Raw genomic sequence first — 17,570 nt, forward strand, 5'->3', positions numbered from 1 at the left:
TTTTTTTTAATAATATGTAATTTTACTGTTTGGAATTGCTCCTCGATTTTGTTTCTTAATATAAAGTTGAAAGACAGTCCTGGCATGGTGCTACTGGCACTTAATTAAATTAAATTGTAAGGCCAGTCTATGAAGGCCATATAATTTTAGGGTCAGTCCTTTAGCATAGACCAAGACGTTATCCCCAAGCACAGTTAACTGGAAAAAGTAAGAAATCAAAGTACAGGCACTTACTTTATCTTTGCAAAATGATGTAGATCAGATAACTGGTTTCTACCCCAGAAATTCCCTCTTAAGATTTAAAAATATGTATGTTACTTTTTTAAAAAATCAGTTATTATCCACTGTTTAAATAGCTCTTTGTTTATAAATCCATATAAATGAATCCTTTGGGTTCAAAATATGTGAGGCTGTATTTATGGCATGCTTTGAAAAGGTTAAATTCAGGGCTGGCATTATAGTGCAGCAGGTTAAGCTCATTCCTGCATCCCATATGGGCACCTGTGAGTCCCAGCTGCTCCACCTCCCATTGAGCTCCCTGCTAATGTCCTGGGAAAGCAGTGGAAGATGGCCCAAGTGCTTTAATGGTCTGATTATTTTATCTGTTTTTTAAAAAAATGCCTGTTGACTCCTTTTGATTTCCCCTTTATCAGAACTATTTGAACCAACATAATCTATAATTTGGATTTGGTTAGTTGGTGGTAATGTACTTTTCTTTTAATATGAAGATAATAATATATTCATTTTTTAGCATATACCTTCTGATCTATTTTGCTGTTAATTAGATAACATTTATATTATTACTTTTTGATAATTCAGTAAGGAGTTGTGTTTTTTTTCTGCCACTTAAAGTCTTTTGTTAATAATACTTTCTGCAGGTCAGAAATAAGGCTCAGCAAACATTTTTTGCTGCCCTGGGAGCATATAACTTCTGTTGCAGAGATATCATCCCCTTAGTTTTGGAATTCTTACGGCCTGATAGAAAAGATGTTACGCAACAACAGTTCAAGGTACAGGTTTTGTTTTCTTTGACTAGGAAAGTTTTCATTATAGAGAAGTTGAAAGAAGTCTGCCGTGAACCTCCTATAACCACCAGATTCTGTATTTAAAATTTTATATTTGTCATACTAAATATCTGTCCAATGACTTACTTTTAAATATATTTTAAAGTAAAGGACATAAGTACAAATTTCCTTTTAACAGGTGTAGTCTTTTTTTATTCCCTAATTCTTTATGTATTTATCTGTGTTTATGATCAGTATTATGAAGGAGAAAATACGGAGTGCATAACTCCCTGAGAAAAAGAATTCTTTTAATTGAACACTAGCGGCTGAGTAATTTAGCTGGCCCATAAGAGAGATGAAATATTAAAAAGTTGAAAGTAGTATGGGGCCGGTGCTATGGCGCAGCACATTAACGCCCTGCCCTGAAGCACCAGCATCCCATATGGGCGCCGGTTCTAGTCCTGGCTGCTCCTCTTCTGATCCAGCTCTCTGCTATGGCCTGGGAGAGCAGTGGAAGATGGCCCAAGTCCTTGGGCCCCTGCACCCATGTGGAGACCCAGAAGAGGCTCCTGGTTCCTGGCTTCAGATCGGCATAGCTCCGGGTGTTGCAGCCAACTGGGGAGTGAGCCATTGGATGGAAGACCTTTCTCTCTCTCTCTGCCTCTCCTCTCTCTGTGTAACTCTGACTTTCAAATAAATAATAAATCTTAAAAAAAAAAAAAAAAAAAGGTAGTATGATCAGCATGAAGGAATTACCTGGGACATTACATCCCATAGGGAGCCATAGAATGTAAATAAGAGGGGCCGGCTCTGTGTCACAGTGGGTAAAGCTGCCTCCTGCAGGGCTAGCATCCTATATGGGCCAGTTCAATTCCCTACTGCTCCACTTCCAGTCCAGCTCCATGCTATGGCCTGGGAAAGCAACAGAGGATGGCCCAGGTCCTTGAGCCCCTGCACCTGTGTGGGAGACTCAGAAGAATCCTGGCTTCAGATCAGCACAGCTACAGCCATTGCGACCATGTGGGAAGTGATCCAATGGATGGAAGACTTCTCCTTCTCTCTCTCTCTGTCTCTCTGCCTCTCTGTACCTGCCTTTCAAATAAATAAATCTTTAAAAAAAAAAAAAAAAAAGGTATGATTGTTAATACCATCACATCGAGAGAACTTTACCCATGGACAATGATTCAGGAGAGAGAATAGATTGAACTTGATGGATGAATGTGAGGGTGCTGAAAAAAGATACCAAAATTACTAAGCTCTGGGATTGTGCAGTGTTTGTTGAACATATCAGAGAAAGAGACTAGTGAGAATAGATGATGAATTAGTTTATTTAAACATTTAAAAATTGAAGTGTTTCCTATAAACTAAGAGGCAGTTGGCACTTGGACATGAGTTTAAAGACACCATTTTCATATCTGTTGATGACAAATTGAGTCTTTGAGCATGGGTAAGAAAGCCTACAAGGAGGGTGAGAAAAGAAACAAGGGACATGTGTTGAGAAACTCTGGGCACAGGAGTTGACTGAAATAGACAAAGTCAGAAGTATCAAGAAATGAAGAATCACAGGAGGCAAAGAGAAAGGGAAACTCTGTCAGTAGTGCTAGGATTCTAGAGTGAATTTAAAACAAGCACAGAACATATTCCTTGACGTTAGCTTTTAAGGTAGACATCAACAAATTACAACTGAGGCTCAGTTACTTGCTTTTGTGAGTAAAGCTTTATTGAAACTACCATGTCCATTCTTCTGTGTATTGTGTATGGCTGTTGACATGCATCAGTGAAGAGATGAGTATTTGAGACAGAGACAGATAGCTCACTGTTTACTTTCTGGCCCTTTATAGAACATGTTCACTTGACCTCTGTTGTCAAATGTCAGAGGGGGCCCAACTCATTGAATAGTATCTTGTTGATCTTGTTGAGAGCAATTTAAATGGATAGAATCAGGTTGTATAAGATCAAAAGTGAAAAATTAGCTAAGTCAAAGAATCAGGGTTATCACAGAACCTTACATAGAACCTGTAGAGAGCAGAGTGGAGTGAATAAACTGCACAGTATAATTAATTAATTTTATGTATTTAGTAAAATTCTTGGCAGCCAGGTATTTCAGACCATTTGCTCTAAGATAGAGTGGCATCTTTTATAACCTTTGTTACAGTAAAAGAGCAGAATGGAATATTCTTACATTCTTACTAGCAGCCATTCTCTGAATAAATCATCTATTAAATGAATCAGAAAAAATAAAGTGTATGTCATATAATTAAATATCAAATTCACATTTTTATTGTGAGCCTGTTTTACCAACCAACATTAAACATTTAAGTAATCAATGTAAATTTAAAAACAATTAAGTGCTTTGGTTGAAACTAAATGATGCATACTATCTTCCATATAAATTTATTTTTTTCCTGCAGGGTGCATTATATTGTCTCCTTGGAAATCACAGTGGTGTGTGCCTGGCAAATCTTCATGACTGGGACTGTATTGTACAGACATGGCCAGCAATTGTTTCTTCAGGGCTTAGCCAAGCAATGTCACTAGAAAAGCCATCAATAGTGAGACTGTTTGATGATCTTGCAGAAAAGATTCATCGGCAATATGAAACAATCGGCTTGGACTTCAAAGTAAGCAAAACCATTTCTTCATTCATATTTTAGTGGAGATACTACCTTGTTAAAATGCCCCCCCCCCTTAATGAATATGTTATGACATTTGATTCTAACTTCTTTAAAAAGCTTTTGTTTTTTATTTCCATTTTGTTCTTTTAATGATCTTTACTATAGATAACAGGGTGGAGTGGCAACTTGGAGCATGTCTATTGTTTTCTACCTAGAGGTTATAAAGGTTACTACATTGTTATAGTTTGCATTATCCCATATTTGTCTGCCGCTTCATTTGTAAAATGCTGATTATTTTTTGAAAGCTTTTCTTTAATAAGTACAAATTTCATAGTCAACAGCTTTTGGAATATACTGGTTCTTCCCCTCATACCCGCCTTACCACCCCCAAACCATCCCACCTCTTATTTCCTCTCCCATCCCAGTCTTCATTAAGATTCATTTTTAATTATATACAGAAGATCAACTACATACTAAGTAAAGATTTCAACAGTTTGCACTCACACAGACACCCAAAGTATAAGTACTATTTGAAGACAAGTTTTACCATTAATTCTCATATGTACAACTCATTAAGAACAGAGGTCCTACGTTTGGAGCAAGTGCACAGTGACTCCTTTCATTGATTTAGCAATTGACACTCTCATTTATGACATCAGTGATCACCAGAGGCTCTTGTCGTGAGCTGCAAAGGCTATGGAAACCTTTTGAGTCCACAAACTCTGTCAGCATTTAGACAGGGCCATAAAGTGGAAGTTCTTGCCTGCCTTCAAAGAAAAGTACCTCCTTCTTTGGCCCCTTCTTTCCACTGGGATCTCATGGAGTTCCTTTGTGTAGATCATTTTTTTGCCACAGTGTCTTGGCTTTCCATGCCTGAAATGCTCTGATGGGCTTTTCAGCCAGATCCAAATGCCTTGAGGACTGATTCTGAGGTCAGAGTGCTATTTAGGGCATTTGTCATTCTATGAGTCTGCTGTGTGGCCAGTTTCCCATGTTGGATCATTCTCTCCTTTTATTCTATCAATTATTATTAGCAGTCACTTGGTCTTATTTATGTGATTCCTTTGACACTATCTGTATGATCAGTTACACACTTAATATGATCACTTTAACATATACGATGGCATTAGTACCTGGCAACTTAATTGATTTCAAACACAGTGTTAGAACCAGAGAGAGAGGTCTTCTATTCTGCTGGTTCATTCCCCAAATGACCGCAATGGCCAGAGCTGACCTAATCCAAAGCCAGGAGGAGCCAGGAGGAGCCAGGAGCTTCTTCCAGGTCTCCCACACAGGTGCAGGGGCCCAAGGAGTTGGGCCATCTTCTACTGCTTTCCCAGGCCATAGTAGAGAGCTTGATTGGCAGTGGAGCAGCCCGGTCTTGAGCCAGCACCTATGGGATGCTGGCGCTGCAGGCTGGGGCTTTAACTCACTGTGCCACAGCATCAGCCCTGGCAAATTTTTAGCTTTACCCTTAGGTGTAATTCCATGTGAACATGTGCCAAACTGTACATCTCCTCCCTCTCTTATTCCCACACTTAAGTTTTTACGGGGATCAATTTTCAATTGGAATTAAACACGTAAGAATATTTCTGTGTTAAGAGTTCAACCAATGGTATTAAGTAGAAAAAAAATACTGAAAAGAATAAAATAGTAAGTTGTTCCTTGACAGGACAAGCACTGATCATGGCATTGCTTCTCATAGTGTCAGTTTCACTTCTACAGGTTTCCTTTTAGGTGCTCAGTTAGTTGTCACAGATCAGGGAGAACATATGATATTTGTCCCTTTGGGACTGGCTTATTTCACTCAGCCTCATGTTGCCCAGATTCCTGCATTTTGTTGCAAATGGCCGGATTTTTTTTGTTTGTTTAACCGCTGAGTAGTATTCCATAGAGTACATATCCCATAATTTCTTTATCCAGTCTTCTGTTGATGGGCATTTAGGTTGATTCCACGTCTTAACTATTGTGAATTGAGCTTCAATAAACATTTAGGTGCAGATATAGCTCTTTTATTTGCCAATTTAATTTCCCTTGGGTAAATTCCGAGGAGTGGGATGGCTGGGTCGTGTGGTAGGACTATATTGAGATTTCTGAGGAATCTCCAAACTCTCTTCCACAGTGGCTTTACCAGTTTGCATTCCCACCAACAGTGAGTTAGTATGCCTTTTTCCCCACATCCTCTCCAGCATCTGTTGTTTGTTGATTTCTGTATGTTGAGCCATTGTAACCGGAGTGAGGTGAAACCTCATTGTGGTTTTGATTTGCATTGCCCTGATGGCTAGTGATCCTGAACATTGTTTCATGTGTGTTGACCGTTTGGATGTCTTCTTTTGAAAAGTGTCTAAGTCCTTGGCCCATCTCTTGAGTGGGTTGTTTGTTTTTTTTGTTTTGTTTTGTTTTGTTTTGTTTTGTTTTGTTTTGTTTTGTGGAGTTTCTTGATCTCTTTGTAGATTCTGGTTATTAATCCTTTGTCACTTACATAGTTTGCAAATAACTTGTCCCATTCCTTCAGTTGCCTCTTCACTTCCCTGTCTCTTTCTTCTGCGGTACAGAAGCTTCTTGATTTGATGCAATCCCAGTTGTTAATTTTGGCTTTTGCTGCCTGTGCCTCTGGGGTCTTTTCCAAGAAGTCTTTGCCTGTGGCAATATCTTGGCAGGGTTTTTCCAGTGTTCTTTAATAATTTTATGGCATTGGATTGTAAATTTATGTCTTTAATCCATGTTGAGTGGATTTTTGTGTAAGGTGTAAGGTAGGGGTAATGCTTTATACTTCTGTTTGTGGAAATCCAATTTTCAACCATTTGTTGAATAGACTGTCCTTGCTCCAGAAATTGATTTTAGCTCCTTGATCAAATATAAGTTGGTTATAGATGTTTGGGTTGATATCTGGTGTTTCTATTCTGTTCCATTGTTCTATCCATTTGTTTTTGTACCAGTACCAGGCTGTTTTGATTATCACTGCCCTGTAGAATGTCTTGTAGTCTAGTATTGTGATGCCTCCGCCTTTGTTATTGTTTTATAAAATTACTTTAGCTATTTGAGGTCTCCTGTGTTTCCATATGAATTTCAGCATCAATTTTTCTAGATCTGAGAAGAATATTTTGGTATTTTGATTGGTATTGCATTGAATCTATAAATTGCTTTTGGGAGAATGGACATTTTTATGAAATTGATTCTTCCAATTCATGAACATTTAAGAATGTTTTTATTTTGAGAGTCAGAGTTACAGAGAGGAAGGACGAGAGAGGGAGATGCAAGGAAAGAGAGAGACAGAAAGAGACGGGATCCAGGAACTTCGTCTGAATTTCCATATGGGTGTCAGGTCTCCAAACACTTAGACTGTCTTCTGCTTTTCCCAGGCTATTAGGGAGCTAGACTGGAAGATGAGCTGACAGCACATGAACTGGTACCCATATGGTATGCTGGTGTTGCAGGCCCTGTCTTTACCCACTGTGCCACAATAGTGCCCCCCCCTTTGTTATTTGTTAAAGATTTATTATTTACTTATTTCAAGGCAGAGTATCACAGTGAGAGAAACAGAGAAAGGTCTTCTAGTCCCCAAATGCCTTCCAAGCCAAGACTTGGCCAGGTTCAAACCAGGGACCAAGAACTCCATCTTGGTCCCTGTGTCAATGTCCGGGACCTAAGCAATAGGCATCATCCCTAGGTGCATTAACAGGCAGCAAACTGGAAGCAGAACAGCTGGGACTTGAACTGACAGTGCTTACAGAATATGGGATGCTGCTGTTGCAAGTGGCTGCTTAGCCTGCTATGCCACAACACTGACCCCTCTCTTCCTTTTTAAATAAGATAGTCTTGCTCTTTGCAACTATCATTACACTTTTTTGACTTGAGCTATATATAGCTCACATGCCAAAAAAGAAATAATTTTATTTATGTGAAAACAGACAGATCTCCTATCCACTGGTTTACTCTCCCTACATGTCTTCTATAGCGGGGGCTTACCACACTGAAGCCAGGAGCCAGTTTCCTGTGTGGGTGGCAGTGACCCAACTTCTTAAGCCATCACTTTCTGCCTCAGCAGGAAGCTAGTTGGGAGCGGAGCTTGGACTTAAAACTAGGCACTCCAGAAAGGGGTGGGGGGCAGTTATCTCAAGTGGCATCTTAACTGCTACACAAAACACTTACCTCGTTCAGTTGTACAGGTACATGTTCACAATCATATATTCACAGGGTTGTGTAACCATCACAACTCAAATCATAGAACATTTTCATCACCCACAGAGAAACCTTTTACCCAGTTGCAGTTGCTTCCTGCTTCCGCAGCACCTATAGCCACTGGATAACTAATCTACTTTTTTTTCCGTGTGAATTTGCCTGTTATTAGATATTTTATAAATGGAATAATATGTGGCCTTTTAGGTCTCACTTCTTCACTTAACTCTAGCATGGCATATTTTTGGGTGTGTCAGAATATCATTTTTTTCCTGATTTTTTTCATAAGATTCCAGAGTCATGTGTTGAAATAGCAGAATTACTTCAGCAATCAAAAAACCCCTCTGTCAACGAGACATTGCTTAGTCCAGAGAAAATTAAAGAAGGACTTAAACGCCAGCAAGAGAAGAATGCTGATGCCCTAAGGTAATGAATAGCTGCTAACATAGACAATGTAGATATTAAATTTTAAATCTCTCTGAAATATAGATGTACCATAACTACTTATTTTTACACATTGACTTTTGAAAAAAAAAAAAAAAAAGACAAAATTGCTGTAAGGATCTCTGAGTTTTTCACTTTGACCTGTTGAGGTGGAAAACACCAGCCTAAAATAGTTATTTCAATATTGCATCTTTTTTTAGTATTAATGCTCTTCAATTTTTAAAATTATAACATTTCAAAATAACATAACTGGTATATATCAGTTGTTGAGCCCTAAATTCAAGTTCAGTACATGAACTTAATAACTCATAATAATTATTTTCTGGTCATATTTGGTATTAGGACATTACTAAACTGTTTTTCAGTTCTTGGAACCAAAGCACTTAGTGTTTCAGTGATAACACTCAAGCAGTGGATTTAGCGTGATTTCTTTTTTTTCTTTTTTTTTTTTTTTTGCTTTATAATTAGTATGTGACTTAGTATATACCTTCTTGCTGCTTTCTAAAATGCCTTTATAAATAATAAATTCCCCAATAAGATAGCCTATAGATACCCAGAGTGCCATATAAATAGAACACTTGTAACTAAATGCCTTAGTGCTCAAAGATGTGCCTTTGAATGCTCACTCAGGAACACTTGAGGGGTTCACTGTACCTAACCTCCTGTACCTCCTTTCTTCCCTCATGTCTTCATGCATTCATCTGCTTTTCACTCTTTGTTCCTACAAGGCCTTTACCATCAGGCAGTGGGAAGTAAGGGGAAGAAAATTGGGCTAGAATTCAGATTTGTTAACATTATTTGATGTTCCCATCTTAGTATTACAGTAAAACAGTACTTCACCTGATTTTGTTTTTCTTTAAGGAACTATGAAAATTTGGTAAACACTTTGCTAGATGGTGTGGAGCAGAGAAATCTGTAAGTGTGAAAAAATTTTTTTTAAATTTTCAGAGTATTTCTTTTAAATTTTCTGTGTGAAAGACCATGAAAGGTTCTGTCACACACAAAAATTACACTGTCTTGTGTATTTAAAAGAAAACTAAGATAGGAGGAGATGGAGGGAAAGTTTGGAATTGGAGATAGAAACAGCATTCTTCATTATAATGGTTTTATTAGTGACACCTTTGTGATCTTCTCCCCGCCCCCCACCCCTGTAAGGCCCTGGAAATTCGAACACATAGGCATTGGACTTCTGTCTCTGCTCTTAAGAGATGACCGAGTGTTGCCTCTTCGTGCCATACGGTTTTTTGTTGAGAATCTCAACCATGATGCAATCGTAGTTCGAAAGGTAAATACTTCATGTTAACTACTGTCTTGGTTTTGGGAATATTTACCTTACCTAAAGTCTTTGAATTCTTTATAAACAATGCATACCTTATAAATATTCTTATATGTATTGATTTGAAAAATCCCACTATTGGTTATTATAATAATTATATAATTAGTATAGTATTTTATAATTATAGTATATATTTATATAATCATATGTTATTATATAATACATAATTACTATATAATAAATTATTATAATTATAATTCATCCAGAAAATATAGGAGAACATGTTTGGGCATTGTGCATTTCAACACTTGGAGTGCAAAACAGGGAACAATTTATCAGCTAATGGGAAAGATCAAGACAATAAAAGAAATTAGATACTTAGTGTTTCAGGAGTAAAAAGAAATCAGGGTATATAACTTTCTGGTTTTGCTTTGAAAGTGTTAAAGGTGAGGAGCAGGGGAGTAGGGTTGTGGTCTAGTGTAGTGTATTGGAGAAAGATGCTTAAAAAGACCCTTAGGTTGAGATTTGAAGAATGAACAGGTGTTGATTTAACAAAGGAAAGGTTCCAGGTATTCTGGGTAGAGAGACTAACATGGTAAGGTTCTCTAAGTCAGATTTAGCACTCATGTGACTATGCCACTATATGTCAGTGGGTGAGGTGTTTCAGAAAGAAACAGAATCCAGCTTCTGTTTTAGGTGAAGCAGGCAACCATTTTAGAAATTTTCAAATTTTGATAAATATCCCTTATCTGTTTTCTTATCTAGATGGCTATCTCAGCTGTTGCTGGGATTCTCAAACAGCTAAAAAGAACCCATAAAAAGCTGACTATCAATCCTTATGAAATCAGTAAGTATTATCAAAAATAATTTTTTAAATATTTATTTATTTGAAAGGCAGAAATAGAGAGAGGGGATAGGTAGAGAGACAGAGATCTTCCATCCTCTAGTTCATTCCCCAAATGGCCTTAACAGCTAGGGCTGGGCCAGGCCAAAGCTAGGAGTCAGGAGCTTCTGCAGGGTCTCCCATGTGGGTTCAGGTTCCCAAGTAGTTAGGCCATCTTCCACTGCTTTCCCAAGCATTAGCAGAGGGCTAGTGGAGCAGCTGGGACTTGATCTGGTGCCCATGTGGGATGACAATACTGCACACGGAGCCTGAACCTTGTATGCCACAGTGCTGGCTCCATAGCAACAATAATTAATACTGGTTTTCAGTAAAACTCAGAAAATCTCCTGGAAAGGTAAAAATTCTAGTTCTTGACTTGAAATACTGTTCTTTTTAGGTATTAATTGAAAGTATGAAATAATATTGTGAAGCTCACAGTTGACTTAGTAAAAACTAGTGACAAACTAGTGATACTCTGGGAAATACATCTTGTATGTCATATCATTTACCTCACCTACTAAGTTATTTATACAGCTGTACTTCAAAGATTTAAAATACCATTAGCGAGCCGGCGCCGTGGCTCAATAGGCTAATCCTCCACCTTGCGGCGCCGGCACACCGGGTTCTAGTCCCGGTTGGGGTGCCGGATTCTGTCCCGGTTGCCCCTCTTCCAGGCCAGCTCTCTGCTATGGCCAGGGAGTGCAGTGGAGGATGGCCCAGGTGCTTGGGCCCTGCACCCCATGGGAGACCAGGAAAAGCACCTGGATCCTGGCTCCTGCCAGGATCAGCGCGGTGCGCCGGCTGCAGCGGCGGCCATTGGAGGGTGAACCAGCGGCAAAGGAAGACCTTTCTCTCTCTGTCTCTCTCTCTCACTGTCCACTCTGCCTGTCAAAAAAAAAAAAAAAAAAAAAAAAAAAAAAAAAATACCATTAGCAATTTGTTAAATGCTTTTTGGGGTAGAGATTAGGGGCAAGGTTAACTTTCTCCTTTATACCTTAAATCTTTTTTGGTTATAAAGGATGAAAACATTGCATTTGGTTGTCATGTCTCTTTAGTTTTCCTTTAATGCGGTGCTTAATTCTAGATTGGATTATAATGTTTAAAAATGTAAAAAAAATGTTTAAAATTTTTTTCTTTGGATGTAAGGGACAATTGACCAAATTTGAATAAGGTATGTTAATCACATAATGGTACAGTGTCAATGTTGCCCTTTTTTCTTTTGCCTTTGTGATTTTTGAAAATTGTCTTTTGGTTATATAAGAAAGTTGTTTATAGAAAATGGACACACATGACTCTACGAAGTGTGGGTGTGTGTAGGGAGAGGGAGAATATACATGTGACATAAACTTAAAATTTGAAGTATTTGAAGGCTGTGTTAGAATTCTTTGAACTCAAGTATGAAAATTCATAGCTAAAAAGTTTTAACAAAACTTTCTAATTTTGATAAAAGAAGTAAAGTATGTATCAGAGTTGATTTTCCTCCCCCAAATAACTATCCCAGTACCATTTAGTAATAATGCCATCTTTTCCTCTCTGGTTTGAAATGCTCCCTTAATTTCTCATACATATATACATACACACACACACCCACACACACATATAAAATCTTAGAATTTTGATAGTGTCTTATTATAAAGACAGTTAAACTAGTGGTATAGTTGTTAGAAGAATATTTTAAAATTTAACAAATGAGGGGGCCATCATTGTGGCAAAGTGGGCAAAGCTGCCTCTTGGGATACCAGCATCACATGGTGGCAGCAATTTGAGTTCTGGCTGCTCCGCTCCTGATCCAGCTCCCTGCTAATGCATGTGGAAAAGCAGCAGAACAGGGTCCAAGGGTTTGGGAGACCCAGATGAGGCTCTTGGCTTCAATGTGGCCCAGCACTGGCTGTACGGCCACCTGGGGAATAGACCAGCAGATGGAAGATGTCTCTGTCTCTCTCTGCCTCTCCATCTCTCAGTAAATATGACTTTCAAGATTTTTTTTTTTTTTAATCAAATGTAATTTTCTTTTCCTTAGGTGGATATCCCAGACCTGCCCAAATTCTTGCTGGTGATAGGCCAGATAATCATTGGTTGCATTATAATAGCAAAAGTATACCAAGGACTAAAAAAGAATGGGAGTCAAGTTGCTTTGTGGAAAAAACTCACTGGGGGTACTACACCTGGCCAAAGTAAGTCGTAACTTACTCTGTACCTTATCATTAAATAGCCTTTGATAATAATTTGTTTTATCATATGTAGATTTCTGGGGAGGTTCAGAGGCACTTGAAGGTTTTTTTCCTCCTCTCTTCCTCCACATTTTTTTCCTCCTCTCTTCCTCTCTTTCTTTTGCTCCTGCCAATGCTGTGCCTCATTCCTGCCTCTTTCCTTGCACTAAAATTCTTAGCCTTTCTTAATCCCATAATTATATGGCTAAAGAGGTTGTTGATAGCTGCTCTAAATTATATTCTTACCTATTAATATTAGATATGCCTCAAACCAGCCCAGAGAAATATGTAGTGTCTCTCATTGTTGACTCCAGTAATTCATGTGTTAGGACACAATGATCTGATAGATTTTTAAGGCCAAGATTGTTATTAATGTACTCATAACCCCAAACTCACCATCTAGTTGGAGTTCAGTAAAAGTGCCTTCTAATGCTTTCTATTCATGAAGCTCCTAATATTTTTATGCGTATTATAAACTCTTACTGTATAGGAATATGGTTGTTTATGCTGGTGTGGAAGAGCAGCCTAAGCTTGGCAGAAGCAGGGAGGATATGACAGAGGTAAGCATCCATTTCACCATGGTTCAAATGCATCTTATTTTTGGCCACTGATTTATTTCAGTCTCAGTTCTGATCTTTTTTCCAGTTCATGTATATGAGGATAACACTGAGTAAATCCTGGTGGATGTCTAGTCCTTCCCCCTCCTGCCTTCACTGGTGCCAGTTGACATAGGTCTTGATGTATTTAAGGTTGCTCTCAAGTTAGCGCTCCCTTAGGTAATGCCCTATGAGGGTAGCTGCTAATTCCATTCTGTCTGATAGAAGAGCCTCTTGAAGACAAAGATAATGACTGAGTTTAAGTTTTTTATTGCATAGAAATGAGCAATAAATAGATATTTATAGGTTTACTAAAACTTTAGTTTGCTGAACTTACCACTTTTAAAGTTAAACACTTTTAAGTTTATTTATTCCTCAAGTTAATGGTACTGGCACATTTCTAATTCTGAACAGATTACCTTGTGATTTCTGGTGTTATCCCAATAGCGAGATGAATTGTTTGGGCTTGTAATTCAGGTAGTACAATAGCATTAGGTGCTCATTTCCCAAGAACATGTGTTGGTATTAATGCACAATATAAGAAATTGGGTCCAGACCTAAGGATATGAAGGAAAACTTTAAGCTATTCTGGATTTAGCATGTTTAGGAGGAGTTACTATTTTGGTGCTAGAAAGCATTTTAGTATGCATGAGAACTGAAAAAATTCTTTAATAGAAAAATACAGCCTATTATTTAGTATCAAAGTCATAATTAATTAGAATTTTCTTAGAGTTTTGCTTTTAAAATCTGAATATTCTCTTTTTTTAACTTTATAGGCAGAACAGATTATATTTGATCACTTTTCTGATCCTAAATTTGTTGAACAGTTAATTACTTTTCTATCTTTAGAAGACAGAAAGGGAAAAGATAAGTTTAATCCTCGACGTTTTTGCCTCTTTAAGGTAATTATCTTGTTTATAAACTCTCCTTCATAAAGCTTAATGACTATTCAGTTTGTAGGGCCTTAAGTTTTAAATGTTTGATCAAAGTTTGAATTTAACTTCATCTAAAATGGCACTAGAATTTCTATCAGTTATACTGATCTTGGGTTAAGGTCCAAGAGTCTCTTCAAAAAACTAATGAACTGGGCCAGCAATGTGACATATCAAGTAAATTGGCCTTCTTCGACACTAGCATCACATATGGGTGCTGGTTCATGTCCCAGCTGCTCCACTTCCAATCCAGCTCCCTGCTAATGTGCCAGGGAGAGCAGCAGAGGATAGCTGCAGTGCTTGGGCCCCTGCACCCATGTGGGAGATCCAGAAGTAGTTCCTGACTCCCAGCTTCTGTGTGGCCCAATCTCGACTGTTAAAGCCATTTGGGGAGTGAACCAGCTGATGAAGGATTCTCTCTTTCTCTCTGTCTCGTCCTCTCTCTGTGTATACTCTGATTTTCAAAAAAAATCTTAAAAAAGGCTGGCACCGCGGCTCAATAGGCTTATCCTCCGCCTACGGGGCCAGCACCCTGGGTTCTAGTCCTGGTCCGGGCGCTGGATTCTGGCCCGGTTGCTCCTCTTCCAGTCTAGCTCTCTGCTGTGGCCCTGGGAGTGCAGTGGAGGATGGCCCAAGTGCTTGGGCCCTGCATCAGCACGGGAGACCAGGAGAAGCACCTGGCTCCTGGCTTCAGGTCAGCGCAGTGCGCCAGCCGCAGCACGCAGGCCATAGCGGCCATAGCGGCCATTTCGGGGGTGAACCAACGGAAAAAAGGAAGACCTTTCTCTCTGTGTCTCTCTCTATCTAACTGCCTGTTTAAAAAAAAAATAAAAAATAAAAATAAAAAAACTTTTTAGTGTTTATCTTTAATGTTTATAATTAGCACTGAAAGTAAAAAGCCAAAACAATGCTTTTTATGTTTGTTTTTTTGAGGTGTGATATTTTTAATGTCTTTTTCATATAAAATGGCAGTTTTCTTAGCAGTTTAACTTTGAGATTTTGTTAAAGCGGGTAAATTCTAAAGGGCAGAGGACTTGGTGTTTTATTTATTTATTTATTTATTTTGCCAGGCAGAGTTAGAGAGAGAGACAGAGAGTTATAGGCCATGAGAGAGAGAAAGCTCTTCCTTCCATTGGTTCACCCCCTTAATGGCCGCTGTGGCTGGTGCTGCTCCAATCCAAAGCCAGGAGCCAGGTGCTTCTTCCTGGTCTCCCATGCGGGTGCAGGGCCCAAGCACTTGGGCCATCCTCCACTGCACTCCCTGGCCACAGCAGAGAGCTGGACTGGAAGAGGAGCAACCAGGACAAAATCCGGCACCCCAACCGGGACTAGAACCCGGGGTGCCGGCGCCACAGGTGGAGGATTAGCCAAGTGAGCCATGGTGCCGGCCTGGACTTGGTGTTTTTAAGTGTAGTAGTAATGCAAAAAAAAAAAAAACTGTAGTCATTATGATTATAATTTAGATGATATTTGTGTTCTGAAAAACTTTTCTTGGTTTTTATAGGGTTTATTCCGAAATTTTGATGATGCCTTTCTGCCAGTTCTGAAGCCCCATTTAGAACGTTTGGTTGCCGATTCACATGAAAGTACCCAGCGATGCGTTGCAGAAATTATAGCTGGTTTAATCAGAGGTTCTAAGCATTGGACATTTGAAAAGGTGATGCATTTTTTACAGCATGTTTCTGTTAAAGCTGTGTTATTTATGTAGCTACTTCCAACACATTAGGCACTGATATTTAAAATATATGGTATTTGAGTCCATAAAATGTGCCAAATATGAATATATTGCTTTTCACTACATGTCAGAAGCTCAGTGATTTAGAGGTGATATTCAATATCCTTAAAAATTAAAATTATTTACTAACTGGTGGGGAAAGTCAGGATAAATTCTAGTTTCCTTTGGAAAAAAGGTGAAGATCCTAGAGCACTGGCCCTGTGTTATTGCTGCATCATTTAATTAGTGCTGCACATGATCTTTCATGGAGCCTCTCCAGCTTCTCATTAAACCCTTTGTGTTAGACTCCCTGCTTACCCACATTACTCATCTAGTCTTGTAGATAGTTTGAGTTTGAAACTCTTTTTTTTTTTAGAGTATCGCACTTTTGCATTTTAATATTTAATTTCCGTAGCTGCCTGTTAGCAAAATGCACCAGACTGAAAATAACCTGTGTAAGTATTGGGACTACCTGAAGTTGAGACAGGCCACTGTTTTTTCAAAAGTTCCAAATATGGATTTTGGCTAGCATTTATGAGGACTGTGAATATTTGTGCTCACATACAGTTCATGAAGCAATAAGACTGTGGACGCTTTTGCTTGCCAGCAACAGTTTTGGGGCAGGTAGTTGGTACAGTGGTTAAGACACCGCTTGGCATGCCCACATTCCATATTGGAGTACCTGAATTTGAGTCCTACTTCCAGTTCAGCTTCCTGCTAATGCACACCCTGGGATGCAGTAGGTGATGGCTCAAGTACTTGGGTTCTTGCCGCCCATATGAGAAACCCTGCTTGAGTTAAAGAGAGACAGTTTTCTTTAAAATACACATACATCGTTTTTATCCTGTCTTAATTATTAAGACCACTTCTGAATTTCTTATTTTCTAAAAACCTCTTTCTTACAATTGTTTGAGATAACATTTTTCTTTTCAATCAATGCCTGGTTCTACCACTGGACATCTTACCCCAATGTTGCCACCCTATTGGTGCTTTTTAACTAACTTGTGTTCCATGGGCCTGCAGCATGGGCAGATCTAGTGAGAAATAAGATCAAAGGTCCCAGTTGAAGTGAATTAGAATCTACTTTTTATGAAGATTTCAAGGTGATTTGTATACTCATTAACCTGTGAAAAATATCAATGCACAGTCTCTCTACAACTGAAAGATTTTCAAGGCTGTTTATAGTAACCTGATACTTTACAATTATGGATTATATCTCTGGCTAGTTACAAAATTGTATTAACATGACATTGCCTCCTATTTTAAGATTCAGTTGGGGCCAGTGCTGTGGTGTAGCAGGTTAAAGCCCTAGCCCACAGCATCAGCTTTCCATATGGGCACCGGTTCAAGTCCCAGCTGCTCCGCTTCTAATCCAGCTCTCTGCTGTGGCCTGGGAAAGCAGTGGAAGATGGCCCTGGTCCTTGGGCCCCTGCACCCACCTCAGAGACCTGGAGGAAGCTCCTGGCTCCTGGCTTCAGATCAGCTCAGCTTTCGCTGTTGTGGTCATTTGGGGAGTGAACCAGTGGGTGGAAGACCTCTTTCTCTCTGTCTCTTGCTCTACCTCTCTCTATAACTCTATCAAATAAATAATATAAAATCCTAAACACACACACAAAAGATTCAAGTGACCTGATAAGTTAACAAAACTTAAAATTGAGGTTTTGTTTCAGCCTAGCATACTGTTTTATTCAAAAATTTAAAAAGAGGACTTTTCAGT

At 38.8% G+C, this 17,570-nt stretch overlaps 1 protein-coding gene across 9 annotated transcripts in view; it reads left to right on the forward strand.

Moving 5' to 3' along the window:
* PSME4 (proteasome activator subunit 4) overlaps nt 1-17,570 on the forward strand; it is a 102,705-nt gene that overhangs the window by 67,256 nt on the left and 17,879 nt on the right. For all 9 annotated transcript variants that reach the window (XM_070069121.2, XM_051842888.3, XM_089327655.1 and 6 more), the window contains 10 exons: nt 879-1,010; nt 3,416-3,625; nt 8,088-8,224; nt 9,104-9,157; nt 9,398-9,527; nt 10,284-10,365; nt 12,422-12,575; nt 13,102-13,171; nt 13,984-14,109; nt 15,644-15,796. In XM_070069121.2, the coding sequence (XP_069925222.1) occupies nt 879-1,010; nt 3,416-3,625; nt 8,088-8,224; nt 9,104-9,157; nt 9,398-9,527; nt 10,284-10,365; nt 12,422-12,575; nt 13,102-13,171; nt 13,984-14,109; nt 15,644-15,796 (1,248 nt within the window). The remainder of the gene's footprint in view (nt 1-878; nt 1,011-3,415; nt 3,626-8,087; nt 8,225-9,103; nt 9,158-9,397; nt 9,528-10,283; nt 10,366-12,421; nt 12,576-13,101; nt 13,172-13,983; nt 14,110-15,643; nt 15,797-17,570) is intronic.

This window comes from Oryctolagus cuniculus, chromosome 2, assembly GCF_051225735.1.
Source record: "Oryctolagus cuniculus isolate XC-2025 breed Fujian yellow rabbit chromosome 2, ASM5122573v1, whole genome shotgun sequence".
Lineage (NCBI taxonomy): Eukaryota > Metazoa > Chordata > Mammalia > Lagomorpha > Leporidae > Oryctolagus > Oryctolagus cuniculus.